The sequence below is a fragment of the Centropristis striata genome, chromosome 1 (assembly GCF_030273125.1).
Source record: "Centropristis striata isolate RG_2023a ecotype Rhode Island chromosome 1, C.striata_1.0, whole genome shotgun sequence".
Classification (NCBI taxonomy): Eukaryota; Metazoa; Chordata; class Actinopteri; order Perciformes; family Serranidae; genus Centropristis; species Centropristis striata.
In genome coordinates, this window is record NC_081517.1 from 2,686,439 (window position 1) to 2,706,670 (window position 20,232).

General features: G+C 35.6%; 2 protein-coding genes and 1 long non-coding RNA gene across 3 annotated transcripts in view; 2 read left to right on the plus strand and 1 right to left on the minus strand.

Annotated features, from left to right (window-relative positions):
- Positions 1 to 20,232, minus strand: part of LOC131988464 (uncharacterized) — a 160,508-nt gene that overhangs the window by 19,648 nt on the left and 120,628 nt on the right. The gene's annotated exons all lie outside the window — the stretch shown is intronic.
- On the plus strand, positions 1,037 to 14,068 carry poll (polymerase (DNA directed), lambda). The gene is made up of 8 exons (XM_059353428.1): positions 1,037 to 1,176; positions 2,615 to 2,912; positions 4,052 to 4,169; positions 6,322 to 6,660; positions 7,883 to 8,056; positions 9,277 to 9,405; positions 10,800 to 10,968; positions 13,104 to 14,068. Exons 1-8 carry the CDS (start codon positions 1,062 to 1,064, stop codon positions 13,463 to 13,465), a joined length of 1,704 nt encoding a protein of 567 aa, XP_059209411.1. The 5' UTR covers positions 1,037 to 1,061; the 3' UTR covers positions 13,466 to 14,068.
- The window catches only part of wbp1lb (WW domain binding protein 1-like b), a 31,945-nt gene continuing 27,980 nt past the window's right edge, over positions 16,268 to 20,232 (plus strand). Inside the window, exon 1 of the mRNA XM_059352322.1 lies at positions 16,268 to 16,653. Within this exon, the coding sequence (XP_059208305.1) occupies positions 16,567 to 16,653 (87 nt within the window). The 5' untranslated portion in view covers positions 16,268 to 16,566. The remainder of the gene's footprint in view (positions 16,654 to 20,232) is intronic.

The window sequence follows — 20,232 nt, forward strand, 5'->3', positions numbered from 1 at the left end:
TCCAAGTGTTATAACTGTTACTAAGTTATCTCCTGATACTAGAAAGTGTACACACCCATGTTGACAAAGCAGATTTTTGTTTGCAGGAACTTTAACTGTTCGACAAAATGTGAAAGTGAAAGTAATTCGAGATAACAGGCGTCAGTCAAAATGCAGTGGTGGAGTGTACATTTATTTCAGTACCAGATGAAAAATTGTAGGTACATGTGCTTTACTCAAATATTTAAATTATATGTAACTTTCTGAAGAAATTTCCAGCATACTTGAGTGGGACATTTTATCTACTATTTATACTTTTTATTCTACTTACTATTTATCAAATTGTATCTTCTTACACATGAATGCATGAGTAATAATATTTAAAATATTATAATATTTAAATCATAATATTATATCATAATATTAAATCGCCAACCATGTTCAAAGCTCGATCATTGATGCTCTGTTTTCTACTAGTTTTACCCAGGAGAAGAAAAAAAAATCACTCAGTAGTCTGTCAGCATAATATGTGATTTACCTTTAACTTACATATTTTGACTTAATTAAAATGTTGAATGCAAGACCTTTTAATTGGGTATTTTACTAAAAAAAAAACTTTTAAAGTCAAGTCAAGTCAAAGTTTATTTATAGAGCACATTTAAAAACAACCTCAGTTGACCAAAGTGCTGTACAGTTATTAAATTAGAATAAATCATACACAAATAGGTATAAATAAAAACAATAAAAACAATTAAATACTAAAAACAGTAAAACAATAAAATAAAATAGAATAAAATAGTAATAAAAGCTCAATCCAAAACAAAGTTAGAGATAAAAAAAAACTTTTAAAAACTATAGCAGAAGTATAAAAAGCTAACTATAGCAGGAAAAATAATGATTTCCTTTTAAAAGGTTTAATACTTTACATTCAGTCAAACTTTCAGTGTGATTCCATTACATTGTCAGGGTTAGAATTAAGTATCGTATGGTGCACAATTAGTCATACTCTCTGAAGTTATAGATAACTCTGTAATTCTTCTCTTCGTGTCACAGGCCACTGGTGCCCCCCTTCAAGAAACAAGATGGAGCCTCGTCATGGGATTATGAAAGCCTTTCCCAAAGTTAAAAGAGCCAAAGTGTTTCAGGGAAAGGATGCACCCCCAGTAAAGAAGAGACCTGAGGAATGTGATGTCACAGGTTGTAGCTGTATGTGTGTGTGTGAGTGACTGAGTGACTAATAAAATGTGAAGAAAAGAAAAATCATGAACCTCTGCCAGAGTGATAGACATTGAATACTAATAATGAAGGCAAGGCAAGTTTATTTGTATAGCACAATTCAACACAAGGTAGTTCAAAGTGCTTTACATACACATAAAAAACAGCAAGACACAATTGAAAACAGTAAAAACAGTCAATTAAAACAGGGAAATAGAAATAAAAATATAAATAGGATAAAATAAGATACAGCAGGATAAGAAAAAGAGATAAAATAATAAAAAGCACAAGTCAAACATTGCGTAGTTAAAAAGTAAGGGCAGTAGAGTAGAGCAGATAAGTGTTAAAGTTAAGAGTACGCTGCAGTAAACTATAGTGTTTTTAGTCCTGATTTAAAGGAGCTGACCTCACATCTACAGGTAGTTTGTTCCACAGGTGAGGAGCAGAATAACTGAAAGCTGCCTCACTCCGCTTAGTTCTTGTTCTTGGGACACACAACAAGCCAGTTCCAGATGACCTAAGGCAGGGGTCTCAAACTCAAATTACCAGGGGGTCACTGGAGGCAGTATCCAAATAACCAAAAAAAGACACAAAGTTACAACAACAAAAAAAGACACAAAATGACAGAAAAAAACTAAATTACTTAAGAAAGACACAAAATAATCAAAAAAAGACTGAAAAAACACTAAATGACTTAAAAAAGACACAAAATGACCAAAAAATACACAGAAATACCAAAACAGACACAAAATTATCTTAAAAAGACACAAAATGACCCCAAAAAAAACACAAAATGACCAAAAAAGACTAAATTACTTAAAGAAGAAACAAAATGACCAAAAAAACCACAGAATTACAAAAAATATATATAGGCCTATACAAAATATTACGAAAAAAGACACAAAATTATTTAAAAAACACACAAAATTATTTTTTTTAAAAGACACAAAATTATTTTTAAAAAAAGACACAAAATTACCACAAAAAAAGGACACAAAATTACCAAAAAAGTAGTTAAAGGGACCTTCCCCACACAACACGGTAAAGTACCATACCTATAAAACTCACATTAAACTTTCATATCAAGGTGGGGGCCACATAATATCATTATGACGGCCTCAATTGGCCCGCAGGCCGCAGGTTTGAGACCCATGACCTAAGGGGTCTGGATGCTTCATAGAGAGGTAGCAGACCAAGCATGTAATTTGGTCCGAGACCATTCAGAGCTTTGTAGACCAGCAGTAAGATTTTAAAATCTCTCCTCTGACTCACAGGAAGCCAGTGTAGTGATTCAAGGAGCGGTGTAATATGGTCCAGTTTCCTGGTGTTTGTGAGGATGAATGAATACTGTTAACACAAGTAGAAGCCAGAAAATGCTCCATGTGGACTCATTGTAACATGTTCCTCTCTTCTGTCCCAGGAAGCACTTTTGACGGTGTCACAGTGTTCATCCTGCCTGCTGGAATAGGAAATGCTAGATGCCAAATTTTTCAAAGGCAAATCCAGCAGAATGGAGGACAGACGGAGAGTTCCCTGTGTCCCGCTGTCACTCATGTTGTTGTGGATGACGGCATGGAGCGTGAGCGGGCGCTACGCCTGCTGAAAGTGGATTGTATGCCCTCTAGAGTCCAGCTGGTGAAATGCATCTGGTTGAGCTCGTGCATCAGTGAGAAACAACTGCTGAATGTGGACAACTACAGCCTTCTGTTACCCAAGAGGTTAATGGCCTAATATTACTTTTTTTTTTATCAACCAACTGTCTGTATCTCATGATGTTTCCAGTTTATCACACACTCTACAGCAGCAGTTCACAAACTTTTTCCCCCCGCACCTTCAAAAAAAAAAAATTGCAATAAGCTTTTTTACAGCCATATTAAAGGCGGAATGTTTAATAATGCTCAAATGACCAGAACACACATATAATAAAATAATAACGATCACAACGATGCGCTCTCACATTTGAATTCATCTGAAACACTGTTTCAATTTAATGCAACAAAGTTATGCGCAAGCTTCCACTTTTAAGTCAGGGAAAATGTTATATACACTACCGGTCAAAAGTTTTAGAACACCCCAATTTTTCCAGTTTTTTATTGAAATTCAAGCAGTTCAAGTCAAATGAACAGCTTGAAAGGGTCCAAAGGTAAGTGGTGAACTGCCAGAGGTAAATAAAAAAAGGTAAGCTTAACCAAAACTGAAAAATAATGTACATTTCAGAATTATACAAGTAGGCCTTTTTCAGGGAACAAGAAATGGGTTAACAACTTAACTCTATGGAGTCTTGGGCTATTTTGTCCATTTTTGAATTCTTTTCATGTCTTTGTAAGTCATTTTGTGTCTTTTTTTGGTCATTTCGTGTCTTTTTTTAGTCATTTTGTGTCTTTTGGTGTCTTTTTTTAGTCATTTTGTGTCTTTTTTTGGTCATTTTGTGTCTTTTTTTAGTCCTTTAGTCCAACATAAAATGTGATTTTGAATCTTTTTTTTACTTTCAAAACACTATCATGCTCAATAAAGAATTTTAAATGTTGCAAATGTGCATTAATTTCAGAGTACACTGAGACATTAAACTGCATCATTTTCAATTAAATTCTGGAAAAGTTGGTGTGTTCTAAAACTTTTGACCAGTAGTGTGTATATATATATATATATATATTATATGTATGTAATAATATTTTGAGTCGCGTTGAAGAAAAATTGCAAATATGCAGGCCATGATGAATGTGTATCTACTTTTCACTTGTATGTCACATTTACCACTGAAATGACAACAGACTTTACATTGAGACAGCAGATATTTATTAGATCATTTAGTAAATTGTCAGGCTTATAACATTTTGTAATGTTCTCCATCACACAGGGAACCTGAACCACAGCAGGAAAACGTGAAAGAGCAGCTGCCGAACGTCCAGCCAGCTGCAGAAACTATCACAGAGCCAGAGTCACATCACAGCAAGCAGGAGGAGACCACAGACCTGGTAGGGTTACAGCTCATGTCTACAGGCTTTTACAGCTTTAGCCCTTCAGTTAGTCACAATAGAAGACAAAAGCTACATGTTGAACACATAAAGGAAACAAGTCTTTGTTCGTGTAAAAGTCTGAATGGGACCTATAATGATATTTCTTATCTATATAATCTTCAATGTTGAAATTTTATATTAAAAATGGCCAAAGCTTCAAATAATGCATACATTTATGTGTTTCTATATTAATGCTTACCTGCTCCAGGAATATTACTGCAGTGTTTACATTACATACACAGCTGTTCGACAAAAAAAGAAAGAAAGAAAATGACAGAAAAAAAACTAAATTACTTAAAAAAGACACAAAAGTACCAAAAAAGACACAAAATGACCAAAAAAGACACAAAATTACCAAAAAGACACAAAATTACTAAAAAAGACACAAAATGACCAAAAAAGACACAAAATGACTTTCATCTCAAGGTGGGGGCCACAAAATATCGTCAAGAGGGCCGCAATTGGCCCGCGGGCCGCGAGTTTGAGACCCATGGTTTAGAGGTTTTTATTTATATATACTTTTTTACATTTAAAAAAGGTTTTATACTCCTTTTAATGTCATTCCTCCGGCTGCTCTGGCAAGAAGCATGTCCCCTGAATTAACTTCCAATTTTATGTAGTTATTTTATTCCTAACTACAATCTTTTCTTTAATCTAACCATGTAGTTTTGGTGCTTAAACCTAACCAAACTGCAACTATTGAGGGTGTGTCATGTACAAACCTGATTTCAAAGAAGTTAAGATCTCTCCTAGCACCACACGATAATTCTAGTCCTCAAAGAATTGTCACTAGCACTTATTGATGCACTAATTATTATTGCACTATACCTTGATTGTTTGTTTTTACTCTTCCTGTAAGTCGCTTTGGATAAAAGCGTCTGCTAAATGACTAAATGTAAATGTAAGATGCTGTAAAAAGAAATATGATGAAATCAGAATGCAACCTACACACGTATACACATTCTGGATTTGATGGATTCTGTGGTTATTTCTGTTTTACACAGCGTCCTAGCTTCTTGGAGCCAGCGTTGTAATAGGTATGTCCTGTAGTATTGTAGACCTACTTGGCTCCAGCTGCAGTGACGCTGGTACAGTGACTAGCACAGCACAAATGCAGAAGAAGAATCCTGAAATGCTGACTAATCAGAGCAGACTGGGCTCTTTTGGGAGGTGGGGGGTGTAAAGAGACAGGTGGTACAACATAGCGTCTTAGAGAGCAGCCATGGGCAGGATGAGAGAAATAACTACAATGAACCCATAATAACCCAGAGCCAGTTATCCTTAAAGGAAAATGATGGGGGATATACCACAGATAGAACACATTTATGATGTTTTTTCAAAAATACTACCCCTAAGATTCAGATTCAGATTTGACTTTATTAATCCCACAGTGGGGAAATGTCTTTGTTACAGCCGCAAAGTTTCACACAATTTTTAAGATAAAGATAAAAAATAAACAATCTAAGAAAAGACATTTAACAATATACAAAATATACAATAATATATTATATACAGTACAGGCCAAAAGTTTGGACACACCTTCTCATTCAATGCGTTTTCTTTATTTTCATGACTATTTACATTGTAGATTCTCACTTAAGGCATCAAAACCATGAATGAACACATATGGAATTATGTAATTAACAAAAAAAGTGTGAAATAACTGAAAACATGTCTTGTATTTTAGATTCCTCAAAGTAACCACCCTTTGCTTACTAGAATATAAGACATGTTTTCAGTTATTTCACACTTTTTTGTTAAGTACATAATTCCACATGTATTCATTAATAGTTTTGATGAATTTACAATGTAAATAGTCATGAAAATAAAGGAAAAACATTAAATGAGAAGGTTTGTCCAAACTTTTGGCCTGTACTGTATATATTATATGTATGTAATAATATTTTGAGTTGCGTTGAAGAAAAATTGCAAATATGTAGGGCAATGATGAATGTGTATCTACTTTTCACTTGTATGTCACATTTACCACTGAAATTACAACAGACTTTATGATGTTTTTTCAAAAATACTACCCCTAAATGTCGAAGATCTGTGATGTGACATATATGATAATTGGGTGTTTATGGTATTTATGTTTATAATATTTCAGGCAGTCCCAGACACTAAAGAAGAAGTGCGAGCAGATGAAGACGGGGTCTCTCAGAGGGACCTGGAGGCTCTCATCACTGGCCAGCACCCAAAAGAAGAAGCTCCTGGTCCAAGCCTGGACCCCGGTCCGGACTCTGCTGCTCAGAAGGCGGTCTCAGGGAAGTGGGTCTGTGCTCAGTCCTCTCAGTCCAAAACTAATAACTTCAACAAACACATCACGGACAAACTAGAAGTGCTGGCCAAGGCCTACACACACCAGGGGGACAAGTGGAGGGCGCTGGGCTACTCCAAGGCTGTCAACGCCCTGAAGAGTTACCACAAGCCCATTACATCATATCAGGTACGCTCTGCTCCTGCTAGTGTCACTAACACGTACAGCTGCTGGACATGCTGCAGCAAGACACACACACAAACAAGAACACAGACTATTTTAGTGGACAATACAAGGATTATTTTGTGGGCGGGGTTCGAACGGATGCTTGAAATCCTTGAAAATGCTTGAATTTCGACAGTATTTGGGACAAACGTTGCTTTTAATTGGGATGAATTTCTTTTTGGGCTTCTGCACTCTACATCCTCAAATAAAAACACAAAATACCTTTTTGGCATACTGAGTGTAGCTGCTAAAAAAGCTATAACAAGGAAATGGCTTAAGCCAGACAGCCCATCTATAGACGAGTGGTATGACATCATCTATGACATTTTTGTAATGGAAAGAATCACTTTCTCTGTGAGGCTCCAAAAAGCCAAATTTGAGGAAATCTGGGAGAAGTGGAGATTGTATCGCCCCGAAACGCCCTTCTTTTGTTCAATATTGTGTAACTTTCTTTTTAAAAAAATGTTTTAATCTGTTTTTTACTACTTACTGTAGATGGAAACAACCCCAAGTTCTGTTCGTTCGTTTGTTTATGAAAATCTGAAAATATGGATCACAGTGTCTATTATCAAAACGGTGATGACTGTTGTAATGTGATATTGAATTGTGATTCTAAATAAAGACAAAATGAAAAAAAATTAAAAAATAAATCGGATATCGACATTCAAAAAAATTCAATGTTGAATTTCAAGGTTTGAAAAGTGTTCAAGGTTTTGGATTAAGTGCTTATAAATGCTTGAAATTCTTACTGTATTCCTCTTGCAATCTGACAATAGATTACTGCATTTTCAATGGAAAAAAAAATATAAAGTGAATAGCCTATAGCCTATCTGAAATGAAGACCGCTCCGCCTGGGTCTTCTTGTCTTCTTGAGATGTTTCTTGTTGCTCAACCCTGTATCTTCTTACTGAAGACTACTTTTAGTTGTAAAAAGTGTAATACCATTGCTGGTGGTATGGTTAAGTGAAATTACCCCTTTTAGTATGGAAGTACTCATCTAAAACATGCCTTTTACAACTGTTGTAAGGTACTGGAAATGCTTGAAAATGGACCTAGAAAGTCCTAGAAAGTGCTTGAATTTGACCACTGAAAAAGTGTACGAACCCTGTATTTTAGTGGACAATACAAGGATTATTTTGTGTCCATTCCTTTCTGTATCCTAACCATTTTTTTCATTTGTTTTTAGGAGGCTTGTCAGATCCCTGGAATAGGAAAACGCATGGCTGACAAAATTGATGAGATCATGGAGAGTGGTCACCTGCGGAAGTTAGATCACATCGGGGAGGCGGTGCCAGTCCTGGAGCTCTTCACTAACATCTGGGGCGCAGGAAGTAAAACTGCACAGCTGTGGTATCAACAAGTAAGACAAACATGCATATCCAAATCCAAAATATGACAAGCATGCTTGGATTTAATGTGCCCCCAAGCTCACACTTCCAACAACAAGTTCAACTTCCTTGCAACAAAGCTGTTTTGTTCACCCCGAGGCATCTGCTTGTACTAACAGATTTTTCCGATAGTAGAAATACAGTCCAGATTCTAACTCTGGATTATAGCCTTATTGATAAATATATATATGACTGATATTCATTTATGGCCCATATATTGATATTTGCATATACGTTGTCTGATAATTAACAAGAACTTGCAACAAGGTGAAAGGTTCGTTGAGGTAACTAAAAAACAATCTCCAATACATAACTTGTCCACTAGAGAGCACAAACAAGTTTATTTTTTTAAACTTTAACATGCCCCACTCAATACTGACTGTGTCATAACCAAGCAGCACCCTCTGGGCATAAACGTGCGTTATTTCTAACGGCCAGTAGAAACATCTGGGGTGATGAGGTTTGCCTGGAACACGCCAAAGAGTGTATTTTTTTGATTTCTTCTTCTACTACTACTAGTATTTATTCTTCCTCTTTTATTTCCAGTCGACTAGGCACGGGAGGGGCACTGCTGCCCCCCGCCGGTCAAAAACAGCAACGCATTTGGTGTTTCTCAAACAGAAATGATGTACGTGTTAATTAACTTACAGAGCGGGGAGGTGGAATCAGATCACAAGTGGTCACTGATGCATGTGGAGTAGGATGTCACGATACTAAAATTTTCGATACTCGATACCATTTTCGATACCACCAGGATAAAAACAAAGACCCCAAAATTGAATAGAAATATTTTTATTAACAAGAAAAATGCAACATGTAAAAATGAACAGAACCACAGGTTAAATATTTATAATAAAAAACAGTTGTTCAAAAAGAAACTGCAACCATGATAACAAGCTTCAGATACTCGATACTTTTGAAAATGAGTATCGTATCCGGATACAACGTTTTAGTGTCGATACTTTTTTAGTATCGATACTTTTGACAAGCCTAATGTGGAGACGCATGTTTCTGCCAGGTGAGAACACACAGACTGAGGGCTGTCCACTTGTGACCTGAGTTAGGATAAACGGTTAAGGATAATGAATGAATGAATGTATCAGCGTGGATTCGTAGGCAAATGTCTTATATACATATACAATAATATACCGTATTCTTTGAAGATTTAAAAAAAACGCTGTTTGTCTTTTAGGGATTTCGCACATTGGAGGACATCCGCACAAAAGCCCACCTGAGCAACACTCAGAAAATAGGACTCAAACACTACGATGACTTCCTGGACCGGATGCCCAGAGAAGAAGCAGCAGCCATAGAGAAAGTGGTAATGCATCGTCATTTTTCCCTAATATCTACATGTAAAACTCTGTGATGACGACTGAAACGTGTTTAATGTGTTTATTCAAACACAAAGAGGTGAGATATCTGTGACAAAGACCCCTCTAACTCCTGAATCATTTGGAAGCTGAAGGCTTGAAGTAGGAAAACGTTTGTGTCAGCTTTCCTTGACTGCTTGATAATGGAAAATCCAGACTGTGTTCTCACAAAGTGGAGCATCCCAAAGGGGAAAACTAACTCCCGAAACTTGCTGCATCTTAAGTTAGCCAGATACCTGTTCACTCCAGAGCACAGAGTACAACGCTAGTTGTTTTCATATTGTATTACTTGGATTTTTTCTTTTTCCTTCAAAGCTGCCAGATAGAAAGTGCACATTAGATAGATGACAAAAGCATGTGTACTCCCTCAGGCTTGTCAGAATAATATGTGATGCTTTAGCAAGTCTGCCTCCCAGTATTTGGCTGGAAACAGGTAAAAGCTTGCTTAAAAACAAAAGAACATACAAAGTAAACCCTGGGGTTTTCTCTTATTGAAAAGCCAAATATTGGCGGGGAAAAAAGATACTTTTTTTTTTTTTTTTGAACAAGAACTATATTTGGTAACTTCAGGTAATCTTTCGAGAAAAAAGTTGCAAATTTACTAGATTAAAGTGGCAAATCTACAAGAAAAAAAAGTTGCACATTTAAGAGATTTAAAGTGGCAAATCTGTGCAAAAAAGTCGCAGATTTACGAGAAAAAAGTGGGAAAAAAGCCAGATTCACCACTTTAAATCTCATAAATCTACGCATTTTTTTCTTGTAGATATGCCCCTTTAATCTCGTAAACTTTTTTCTCAAAATATTATTTTCATATGTTTTTTTTTTTTTTTTACATATTCTGGCAGTTTGTAATATCCTCCAATATTCTCTAGGGTTGGAATTTGGAATTTGCAAGTATTTCAATGAGTGTCCTATTAAGGGTTAAAGTGGTGAATCTGGGAGAAAAAAGTTGTTTTTTTCCCACTTTTTTCTTGTATATCTGCAACTTTTTTTCTAGTAGATTTGCCACTTTAAATCTCTTAAATCTGTGACTTTTTTTCTAGTAGATTTGCCACTTTAATCTAGTAAATTTGCAACTTTTTTCTCGAAATATTACCTGAAGTTACCAAATATAGTTCTTTGCCTGATAAAGGGTTAACCCTTAATATGGCACCACATTAACCACATTAACGACTTGTGCTGTAGCAATTTCATTCGAGTATTAATGGTTTGAGCTTTCAAACAAGCTGATGTCCACTCAGCCTCTTCAATATCTTCCTTAATATCTAAACTCCATGCCCTCCTTCTAAAAAGATACTTGATAGCCTTTATTTTGTGCCTTTTTTTTTGGATGCATGTGCAGGTGAGGGGTGCTGCCCAGGCCGTAGAGCCGGGCCTGGTGGCCATGGCGTGTGGCTCCTACCGGCGGGGGAAGGCCACATGTGGCGATGTTGACATACTGATCTCTCATCCTGACGGCAAGTCCCACAAGGGGGTTTTCAGCAAAGTGTTACAGAGCCTCCATGACAGTGGTAAGCTGCAGCTTTATTGGGTGTCAAGGATGATCTCATGTTTTGTTTTCTTTGGGAGAAACTTAACCCTTTATCAGGCGAAGAACTATATTTGGTAACTTCTGTGGATATCAAAACGGGGTCCCCATGTCTCTCTGTGAGGTCGTAGAACCACATGGATTTATTCCAGTTAATCAGTAAAGATCAGGCTACGTTACTAGATTAAAGTGGCAAATCTACAAGAAAAAAAGTCACAGATTTATGAGACAAAAGTGGGGAAAAAAATGTTTTTTCTCGCAGATTCACCACTTTAAATCTCATAAATCTGCACATTTTTTTCTCGTAGATTTGCCACTTTAATCTCGTTAACTTTTTTACCATTAATTTGAGATTTTTTTCTTAAAAATTTGTAACTTTTTTTTTACTGTTAATTTGAGATTTTTTTCTCATAAATTTGTAACTTTTTTCTCAAAATATTACCCCCCTCCCCCGGGTCCATATGTTTTTTTTTACACATTCTGGCAGTATGTAATATCCTCCAATATTCTCTAGGGTTGAAATTTGGAATTTGCAAGTATTTCAATGTGTGCCATATTAAGGGTTAACCCTTTATCAGGCAAAGAAAAAAGAAAGAAAAAAGTTGCAAATTTACTAGATTAAAATGGCAAATCTACAAGAAAAAATGTTGCAGATTTAAGAGATTTAAAATGGCAAATCTGTGTGAAAAAAGTCACAGATTTATGAGAAAAAAGTGGGAAAAAAGCAACTTTTTTCTCCCACATTCACCACTTTAAACCTCATAAATCTGCACATTTTTTTCTTGTAGATTTGCCACTTTAATCTCGTAAACTTTTTTCTCAAAATATTATTTTCATGTTTTTTTTAAACATTCTGGCAGTATGTAATATCCTCAAAGATTCTCTAGGGTTAAAATTTGGAATTTGCAAGTATTTCAATGAGTGTCCTATTAAGGGTTAAAGTGGTGAATCTGAGAGAAAAAAGTTGCTTTTTCCCCACTTTTTTCTCGTACATCTGCAACTTTTTTTCGTGCAGATTTGCCACTTTAATCTAGTAAATTTGCAACTTTTTTCTCGAAATATTACCTGAAGTTACCAAATATAGTTCTTTGCCTGATAAAGGGTTAACCCTTAATATGGCACACATTGAAATACTTGCAAATTCCAAATTTCAACCCTAGAGAATATTGGAGAATATTACATACTGCCAGAATGTGTAAAAAAAAAAAAACATACGGACCCGGGGGAGGGGGGTAATATTTTGAGAAAAAAGTTACAAATTTATGAGAAAAAAATCTCAAATTAACAGTAAAAAAAAGTTACAAATTTGTAAGAAAAAAATCTCAAATTAATGGTAAAAAAGTTAACGAGATTAAAGTGGCAAATCTACGAGAACAGAATGTGCAGATTTATGAGATTTAAAGTGGTGAATCTGCGAGAAAAACTTTTTTTTTTTCACTTTTTTCTCGTAAATCTGTGACTTTTTTTCTGGTAGATTTGCCACTTTAATCTAGTAAACTTTTTTCTCAAAATATTATTTTCATGTTTTTTTTTTACACATTCTGGCAGTATGTGATATCCTCCAATATTCTCTAGGGTTGGAATTTGGAATTTGCAAGTACTTCAATGAGTGTCCTATTAAGGGTTAAAGTGGTGAATCTGGGAGAAAAAAGTTGCTTTTTTCCCGCTTTTTTCTGGTAAATCTGCAACTTTTTTCTCGCAGATTCACCACTTTAAATCTCATAAATCTGCACATTTTTTTCTCGTAGATATGCCCCTTTAATCTCGTAAACTTTTTTCTCAAAATATTATTTTCATATGTTTTTTTTTTTACATATTCTGGCAGTTTGTAATATCCTCCAATATTCTCTAGGGTTGGAAATTGGAATTTGTGTCCTATTAAGGGTGGTGAATCTCGGAGAAAAAAGTTGCTTTTTCCCACTTTTTTCTGGTAAATCTGCAACTTTTTTTTGCACAGATTTGCCACTTTAAATATCTTAAATCTGCGACTTTTTTTCTGGTAGATTTGCCGCTTTAATCTAGTAAATTTGCAACTTTTTTCTCGAAATATTCCCTGAAGTTAACAAATATAGTTATCTGCCTGATAAAGGGTTAAATAACACACTGTGTATCTCTCAGGGTTTCTGACAGACGACCTGGTGAGCCACGAGGAGAACGGCGAACAGAAGAAGTATATGGGTGTGTGCCGTTTGCCGGGGCCGGGCCAACGCCACCGCAGGCTGGACGTCATCGTGGTTCCCTACAACGAGTTCGCCTGCGCTCTCATGTATTTCACCGGGTCGGCGCACTTCAACCGCTCAATGAGAGCGATGGCAAAGACCAAACAGATGAGCCTATCGGAGCACTCGCTGAACAAAGACGTGGTGCGTCAGGGCAGCGTGAAGGTGTACGGCGGCACTGCGTTTGTTACTCAGACAGAGAAGGATGTTTTTAGTCTGTTAGGTATTCCCTACAGAGACCCTCATGAAAGGGACTGGTGAGGATTCACTAAATCACAATGTCGTGTCTGGTTTTATCGAAGAATCATGGTGACAGTGTAATCTGCAGTTACGCTTAAATAAGCAATTTTAAAGATGTTTTACTGCTCACAGATCATGCAAGAGCCCTGTTTGACTTGAATGATTTTAATGATTTTATTCTACAGATTAAAGGCTTGGGTGCAATCAAATCTCTAAAACAACATACACTACTGGTCAAAAGTTTTAGAACACACCAACTTTTCCAGAATTTAATTGAAAATGATGCAGTTTAATGTCTCAGTGTACTCTGAAATTAATGCACATTTGCAACATTTAAAATTCTTTATTGAGCATGATAGTGTTTTGAAAGTAAAAAAAAAGATTCAAAATCACATTTTATGTTGGACTAAAGGACTAAAAAATGACACAAAATGATAAAAAAAAGACACCAAAAGACACAAAATGACCAAAAAAAGACACAAAATGACTTACAAAGACATGAAAAGAATTCAAAAATGGACAAAATAGCCCAAGACTCCATAGAGTTAAGTTGTTAACCCATTTCTTGTTCCCTGAAAAAGGCCTACTTGTATAATTCTGAAATGTACATTATTTTTCAGTTTTGGTTAAGCTTACCTTTTTTTATTTACCTCTGGCAGTTCACCACTTACCTTTGTACCCTTTCAAGCTGTTCATTTGACTTGAACTGCTTGAATTTCAATAAAAAACTGAAAAAATTGGGGTTTTCTAAAACTTTTGACCAGTAGTGTATTTTTCTTACTTAACCCTAATTGTATCTTTCCTTAATGATTGTTTGACTGGTATGTGCCAAGGTTTTAAGATGTCCACCTCTGAAACTCATGCTGCCGACCAAAAATAACATTTAAAAGCCCTAAAAATCAAATACAAAATGTTTTGTTTAGCCAGATTAAGCTATGTATGTAAGTAACCAAGAGCATTGTTGAAAGGAACGTTGCTGTTAGATGTTGATTTGTAAATTCCCCATTACAAAAGGCTGAAAGCAAAGGTTTCAGAGGTGAATATTTCAAACTTTAACAGGTAAATCCCAAACTGTCTGCAAGGCTAGATTCTACTCAATGTAGGTGGAAATATATGATTTTTGCAAGTTGAATGAACCGGCCCTTAAAATACATTTTAATATTGGAGATGCTTGATGCTGCATATTTTTATTAAATGTAAGAATGTTAATAAAACGTACAAAGGGTAACAGCAGATCTCTTATTTTGTCTTCCTTCATTTCAGATTTAGAAACAGATTTATTGCCAAGTAGGTTTTTAATTACTATAATTTTTTTTTTGGTGTTTGGTGCATTTGATAAAACCTATTAAGGGGGGATAAAAAAAAGGACATTTAAAATGAAGATGAAATATTTCCACATTAGTTTCATTATTACAAGCTTCACTCTGACATAGCCTTTGGTAAGGTGTCCCCATTCTCTTCTCACCCTTTTAAAATAAAACACGGTTGAATAACAAACACCCTGTTAAAATAATTGCCTAACTCATTTTTTCAAGATTAGCAGGAAACACAAAAAACTTCACCAAAAGTGTAACATATGACATTTATTGATCATTTCACTCAAAAAGGATGTAACAAAGGATGGCTATTGGCATAGTAATAACACTGTGTGTAAATTATGTAACTTAAGAGAAATAAATGACTTAGGCAATTTTTTGAACATGCCTTTGTGACTTAAGCAAGATATGGTAGCACTTTATTTTGAAGGTGTCTACATAAGAGTCACACAAGCCTGTCAGAAACATGACATGACAAGTATCATGAGCATTAATGTTACTTCAAAGTGTCATTAATGTTCATGACACATCCCATGTCATGTTTATGACACGCTCATGTCACTCTCATGTAGACACCTTCAAAATAAAGTGTTACCATATCTTGCTTAAGTCGCAAAGGCATGTTCAAAAAAGTTGCGTCACATTTTATTTTGAGTTAGGCATAATAAATCCGCTTAATTCACACATTTAACATAGGCCATTATCTTAAAGGGGTAAAATCACATGATCTGATGAGGATGTAGGTGATTTTACCATAGGTGGCTGGCGTCATGAGGAGATGATGACTTCTTATTTAGCCCCAACTAAACCATTATTTAAACAATTGCAACTACTTACAATTTATGAGGTAAATAAGTATCAAACAGGGGTTCTTATGTATAAAGTAATTTGCCTTCCTGCATCTTTGCCTAACTTTTTTCATAGTTACTTTGAGTTTAATTCTTATTATCATGCACATCTTAAAAGAAGAAAGAATGATTTACATATTCCTTTCTGTAGGAACTCTGTTGCCAAATTCTCATTTGTTTATCAAGGTGCTGTGGAACGACATAAAACATCTAACAGAATCATATTCCTCTTTAAATACTTTTAAGACCAAGCTCAAAAAATCCCTATAGATGTTCTACACCTTTGTATTTGTTTTGTTTAAATTTTGTTTGTATTTTTTTTTATTTTCATCTAGCTATGTAATTTAAGTAAAGTATCTGAATACTTTTTCCACCACTGCCCACAGTAAAACTGGTCTAGAACCGCCACTGCTCGGCCCCCTCTTGCCCCTGCGTGGAGCCGGCCTTGATGTGGAAACTTCATTGGACATGTGTTTCAATGTACTGGAGAAGTGGAACCCAGGAAGACAACAAGGCCATGCACTAGAGACGCACCGATCGCTGATTGGTCAGTCTCCTCCCAGCTGGCCCGGGCTGTCCAATCACGGCTCAGTCCGTAAAACCAGTGGCGATCCACGCAACTGAACGCCCATCACGTTGCGCACATGGATCGGGTCGAGGTGAGCACGCCACACCCAGCAGAGTGAGGCAGAGGGAGGCTGTGCTGGAGGAGGAACGGCTTGTGTAACAGCTGGATCAGCCAGTGGCACCGACGGCAACCAGTTGCGCCAGCAGCAGCAGCAGCAGCAACTCCGTTGCCTTGTTGAAATGTCCAGGACGCAGAGGAGGCGGCGCATGCAGCGGCCTCTCAGCGCCACAGGGGCCGCCGAGTAGTTGAGGATATACGGACTAAACAGCTTGCAAAACAACAACAGTGTTTGCATGTTTTTTGCCGAGACTGTAGCCAGTTTTTGGAGGAATGAGAGGCGCATATCCGGCTCTTAAAATGGGACTGTTTCTGCACGCTGTCGGCTCTGTCACCCCCACCGAGTCCGCAGCAGACAGGGTAAGCAGGCAAAAACAAGGCTAGTTTCCCTGCTAAGATAGCAAACTGCACAGCTACACCTTTTACTGTCTTATTAACCACTAAGCCCAGCCGCTATTGTGCTTTAATATGCATGTGTTGTCGTTAGATATGGGTTATTTAACTTTATAGCGGGCTGTCAAGGAAGATGTTTGCATGGTTGCAGAGTTTGGGTGCTAGCTTTGGAAGCTAACTTAGTTAGCATTGTTGAGGTAAAGGGACACTCGTGAGTCAGGGCCTCGCGCTGTTGTGTTTATAGTAAAGCGTTGACATTTTACCCACGAGTGAGTTGCATAAACAATAAAAGCAGTTATTCAGGTATGAATGCAGTCACACAGGTAGACACAACAAAAACTAGCACCTATTGGTACTGGACTAGAAAATACTTTTGAAGACAGAATAACAAAAAAAAAAACCACAGAAGACATAAAAATGACAAAAAAACACACAAAATGACCAAAAAAGACACAAAATAACTAAAAAAGACACATAAATGACACCAATGACAAAAAAAAAGACACAAAATAACTAAAACAGACACATAAATGACACCAATGACAAAAAAAAGACACAAAATAACTAAAAAAGACAACAACAGACACAAAATTACCAAAAAAAAGCAGTTATTCAGGTATGAATGCAGTCACACAGGTAGACACAACAAAAACTAGCACCTTTTGGTACTTGACTTGTTTTAATCTTTGCTAGCAAAACAGAAAATACTTTTGAAGACAGAATAACAAAAAAAACCCCACAGAAGACATAAAAATGACAAAAAAACACACAAAATGACCAAAAAAGACACAAAATAACTAAAACGGACACAAAAAAGACACATAAATGACACCAATGACCAAAAAAGACAGAAAATAACTAAAACAGACACAAAAAAGACACATAAATGACACCAATGACAAAAAAAAGACACAAAATAACTAAAACAGACACAAAAAAGACACATAAATGACATCAATGACAAAAAAAAGACACAAAATAACTAAAAAAGACACAACAACAGACACAAAATTACCAAAAAAAAGCAGTTATTCAGGTATGAATGCAGTCACACAGGTAGACACAACAAAAACTAGCACCTATTGGTACTGGACTTGTTTTAATCTTTGCTAGCAAAACAGAAAATACTTTTGAAGACAGAACAACAAAAAAAAACCCACAGAAGACATAAAAATGACAAAAAAACACACAAAATGACCAAAAAAGACACAAAATAACTAAAACGGACACAAAAAAGACACATAAATGACACCAATGACAAAAAAAGACACAAAATAACTAAAAAAGACACAACAACAGACACAATTACCAAAAAAAAGCAGTTATTCAGGTATGAATGCAGTCACACAGGTAGACACAACAAAAACTAGCACCTATTGGTACTTGTTTTAATCTTTGCTAGCAAAACAGAAAATACTTCCTGTAGTGTGATGATGAGTAGTTTTATCTACTTCTTATAGAAATGAAGATGCGTTTAAGATGATTATTAGTGCGTTATTGTGAGAGTTTAATGGCAATTAGAAGGACGTTTAGGCAGTGGTGAAATGTTACTATAATTATATAAATAATAGCAAATAAATAAAAGAGAAGATGTTGTAACACTAAGATGCATCAGCAAAAAATAAAAAATGGGTCAAGTAAAAGCCAAATTAAAAAGATAAGTCTCAAGTTTGCTCTTTTCTGATGCCCTCATAAGGCAGCATGTCGAGATTTTTTGTTTACTTATTACACATATTTTAATGCTAACTGTTAATTGAGTATTTTTCCAGTGTGGTGTCACAAGCTACTTCTTACACCACTGCTATTGATAAAGTTAAAATATATATTTACACAGTGGTGGAATGTAACTAAGTACATTTACTCAAGTACTATACTTAAGTACAATTTGAGGTACTTGTACTTTACTTGAGTATTTCCTCATTTGTAACTTTTTACTTTTACTCCACTACATTTAACTGACAGCTTTAGTTACATTTCAGTTCGAGATTTAACATGAAAACATACATTTAAAGTGATATATTAGGTATATTAGGTAGTTAAAATTAGACTTATCTTTACAAAATTATAATGCCATTTACATAAATGCATTAATACAAATTATCTTATAATGTATTTAGAATATATAAACCAATCTGAGTGGGGTCGTTCTGCATAACGAATACTTTTGATACTTTAAGTACATTTTGATGCTGATACTTTTGTACTTTTACTTCAGTAAGTTTTGAATGCAGGACTTTTACTTGTAGAGGAGTAATTTCACAGTGTGGTATTAGTACTTTTACTGAGTGTGCCTCTGTTTCTATATTACAGCCAAGAATCCACAAGTCACTTTTAAATTCACTGTTTCAGTTTTCATATTCAGGAGATGGAAATTAAGAAGTCCTTTCCCCCAAAAAACTTGCATCTGCCAAGTGGGATATTTTTAAAAGTCTCATTCTCATGTTTTTGATTTTTCTTATGACTACACTAACACATGAGTGATGTAAGTGGGTGGATAGATGTAATTAGTTTGCATCCAGGACTGTTTCTTCTTAGCAATTGACACAGTATAGAATATATCTCATGAGCAATTATTCTTGGTCATATGACTTTTAAGTGAAAACTGTGAGGGCATGCACAGCGCACTGATAAGCACAAAAATTGAAGTATATACTGTTTTTTGAGGGTATTATGAGAGTGAAACCAAAAAACTTGCAACCTCTTTAGTAAGACTGTATGTGGAAACGCAGCCTATTAGCAATATTTTCTGTCAAGCATGTGTGACCTGCAATAGCAGGAGTGAAAAAAAATGCACAAACGACATTCTGCATTCCTCCTTCTGCATTTTTTTTACTGATAAAAGACTCAAGGATTTGTCAGAAGTGCTTCTTTAATATAGATTTAGGCCGTCATTGGAGCCCCTATCGTTGCTGTTTTCAAAGCACTGGTCATTGACCAAAAAGACACAAAATGACCAAAAAATGACCAAACAAGACACAAAATTACCAAAAAGACACAAATTGACCAAAAAAGACACAAAATGACCAGAAAAGACACAAAATGACCAAAAAAAAAAACAAAATAACCCAAAAAAGAAAAAAATGACCAAAAAAAGGAAACAAAATGACCCAAAAAGACACAAATTGACCACAAAATTTCCAAAAAAAGGACTCAAAATGACCAGAAAAGACACAAAATGACTAAAAAAAGATAAAAAATGACAAAAAACACACACAAAATGAACAAAAAAAACCCAAATAACAACATTCTGCATTCCTCCTTCTGCATTTTTACTGATAAAAGACTCAAGGATTTGTCAGAAGTGCTTCTTTAATATAGATTTAGGCGTCATTGGAGCCCCTATCGTTGCTGTTTTCAAAGCACTGAGTGAAGTGCTACGGAACTAAGAATCTGGAGTGACTGTTAATGTCAGCTGTTTGCTATGAGAAAACTTGTCAGTTATCACCCATAACAGGACTTAATCAGTCCTTTCATATGAGATATGAGATATGACCCTCTTTGTTTTATCAGTAGCTAATGTGCTCAAATATCTCTATAGCCTTTATA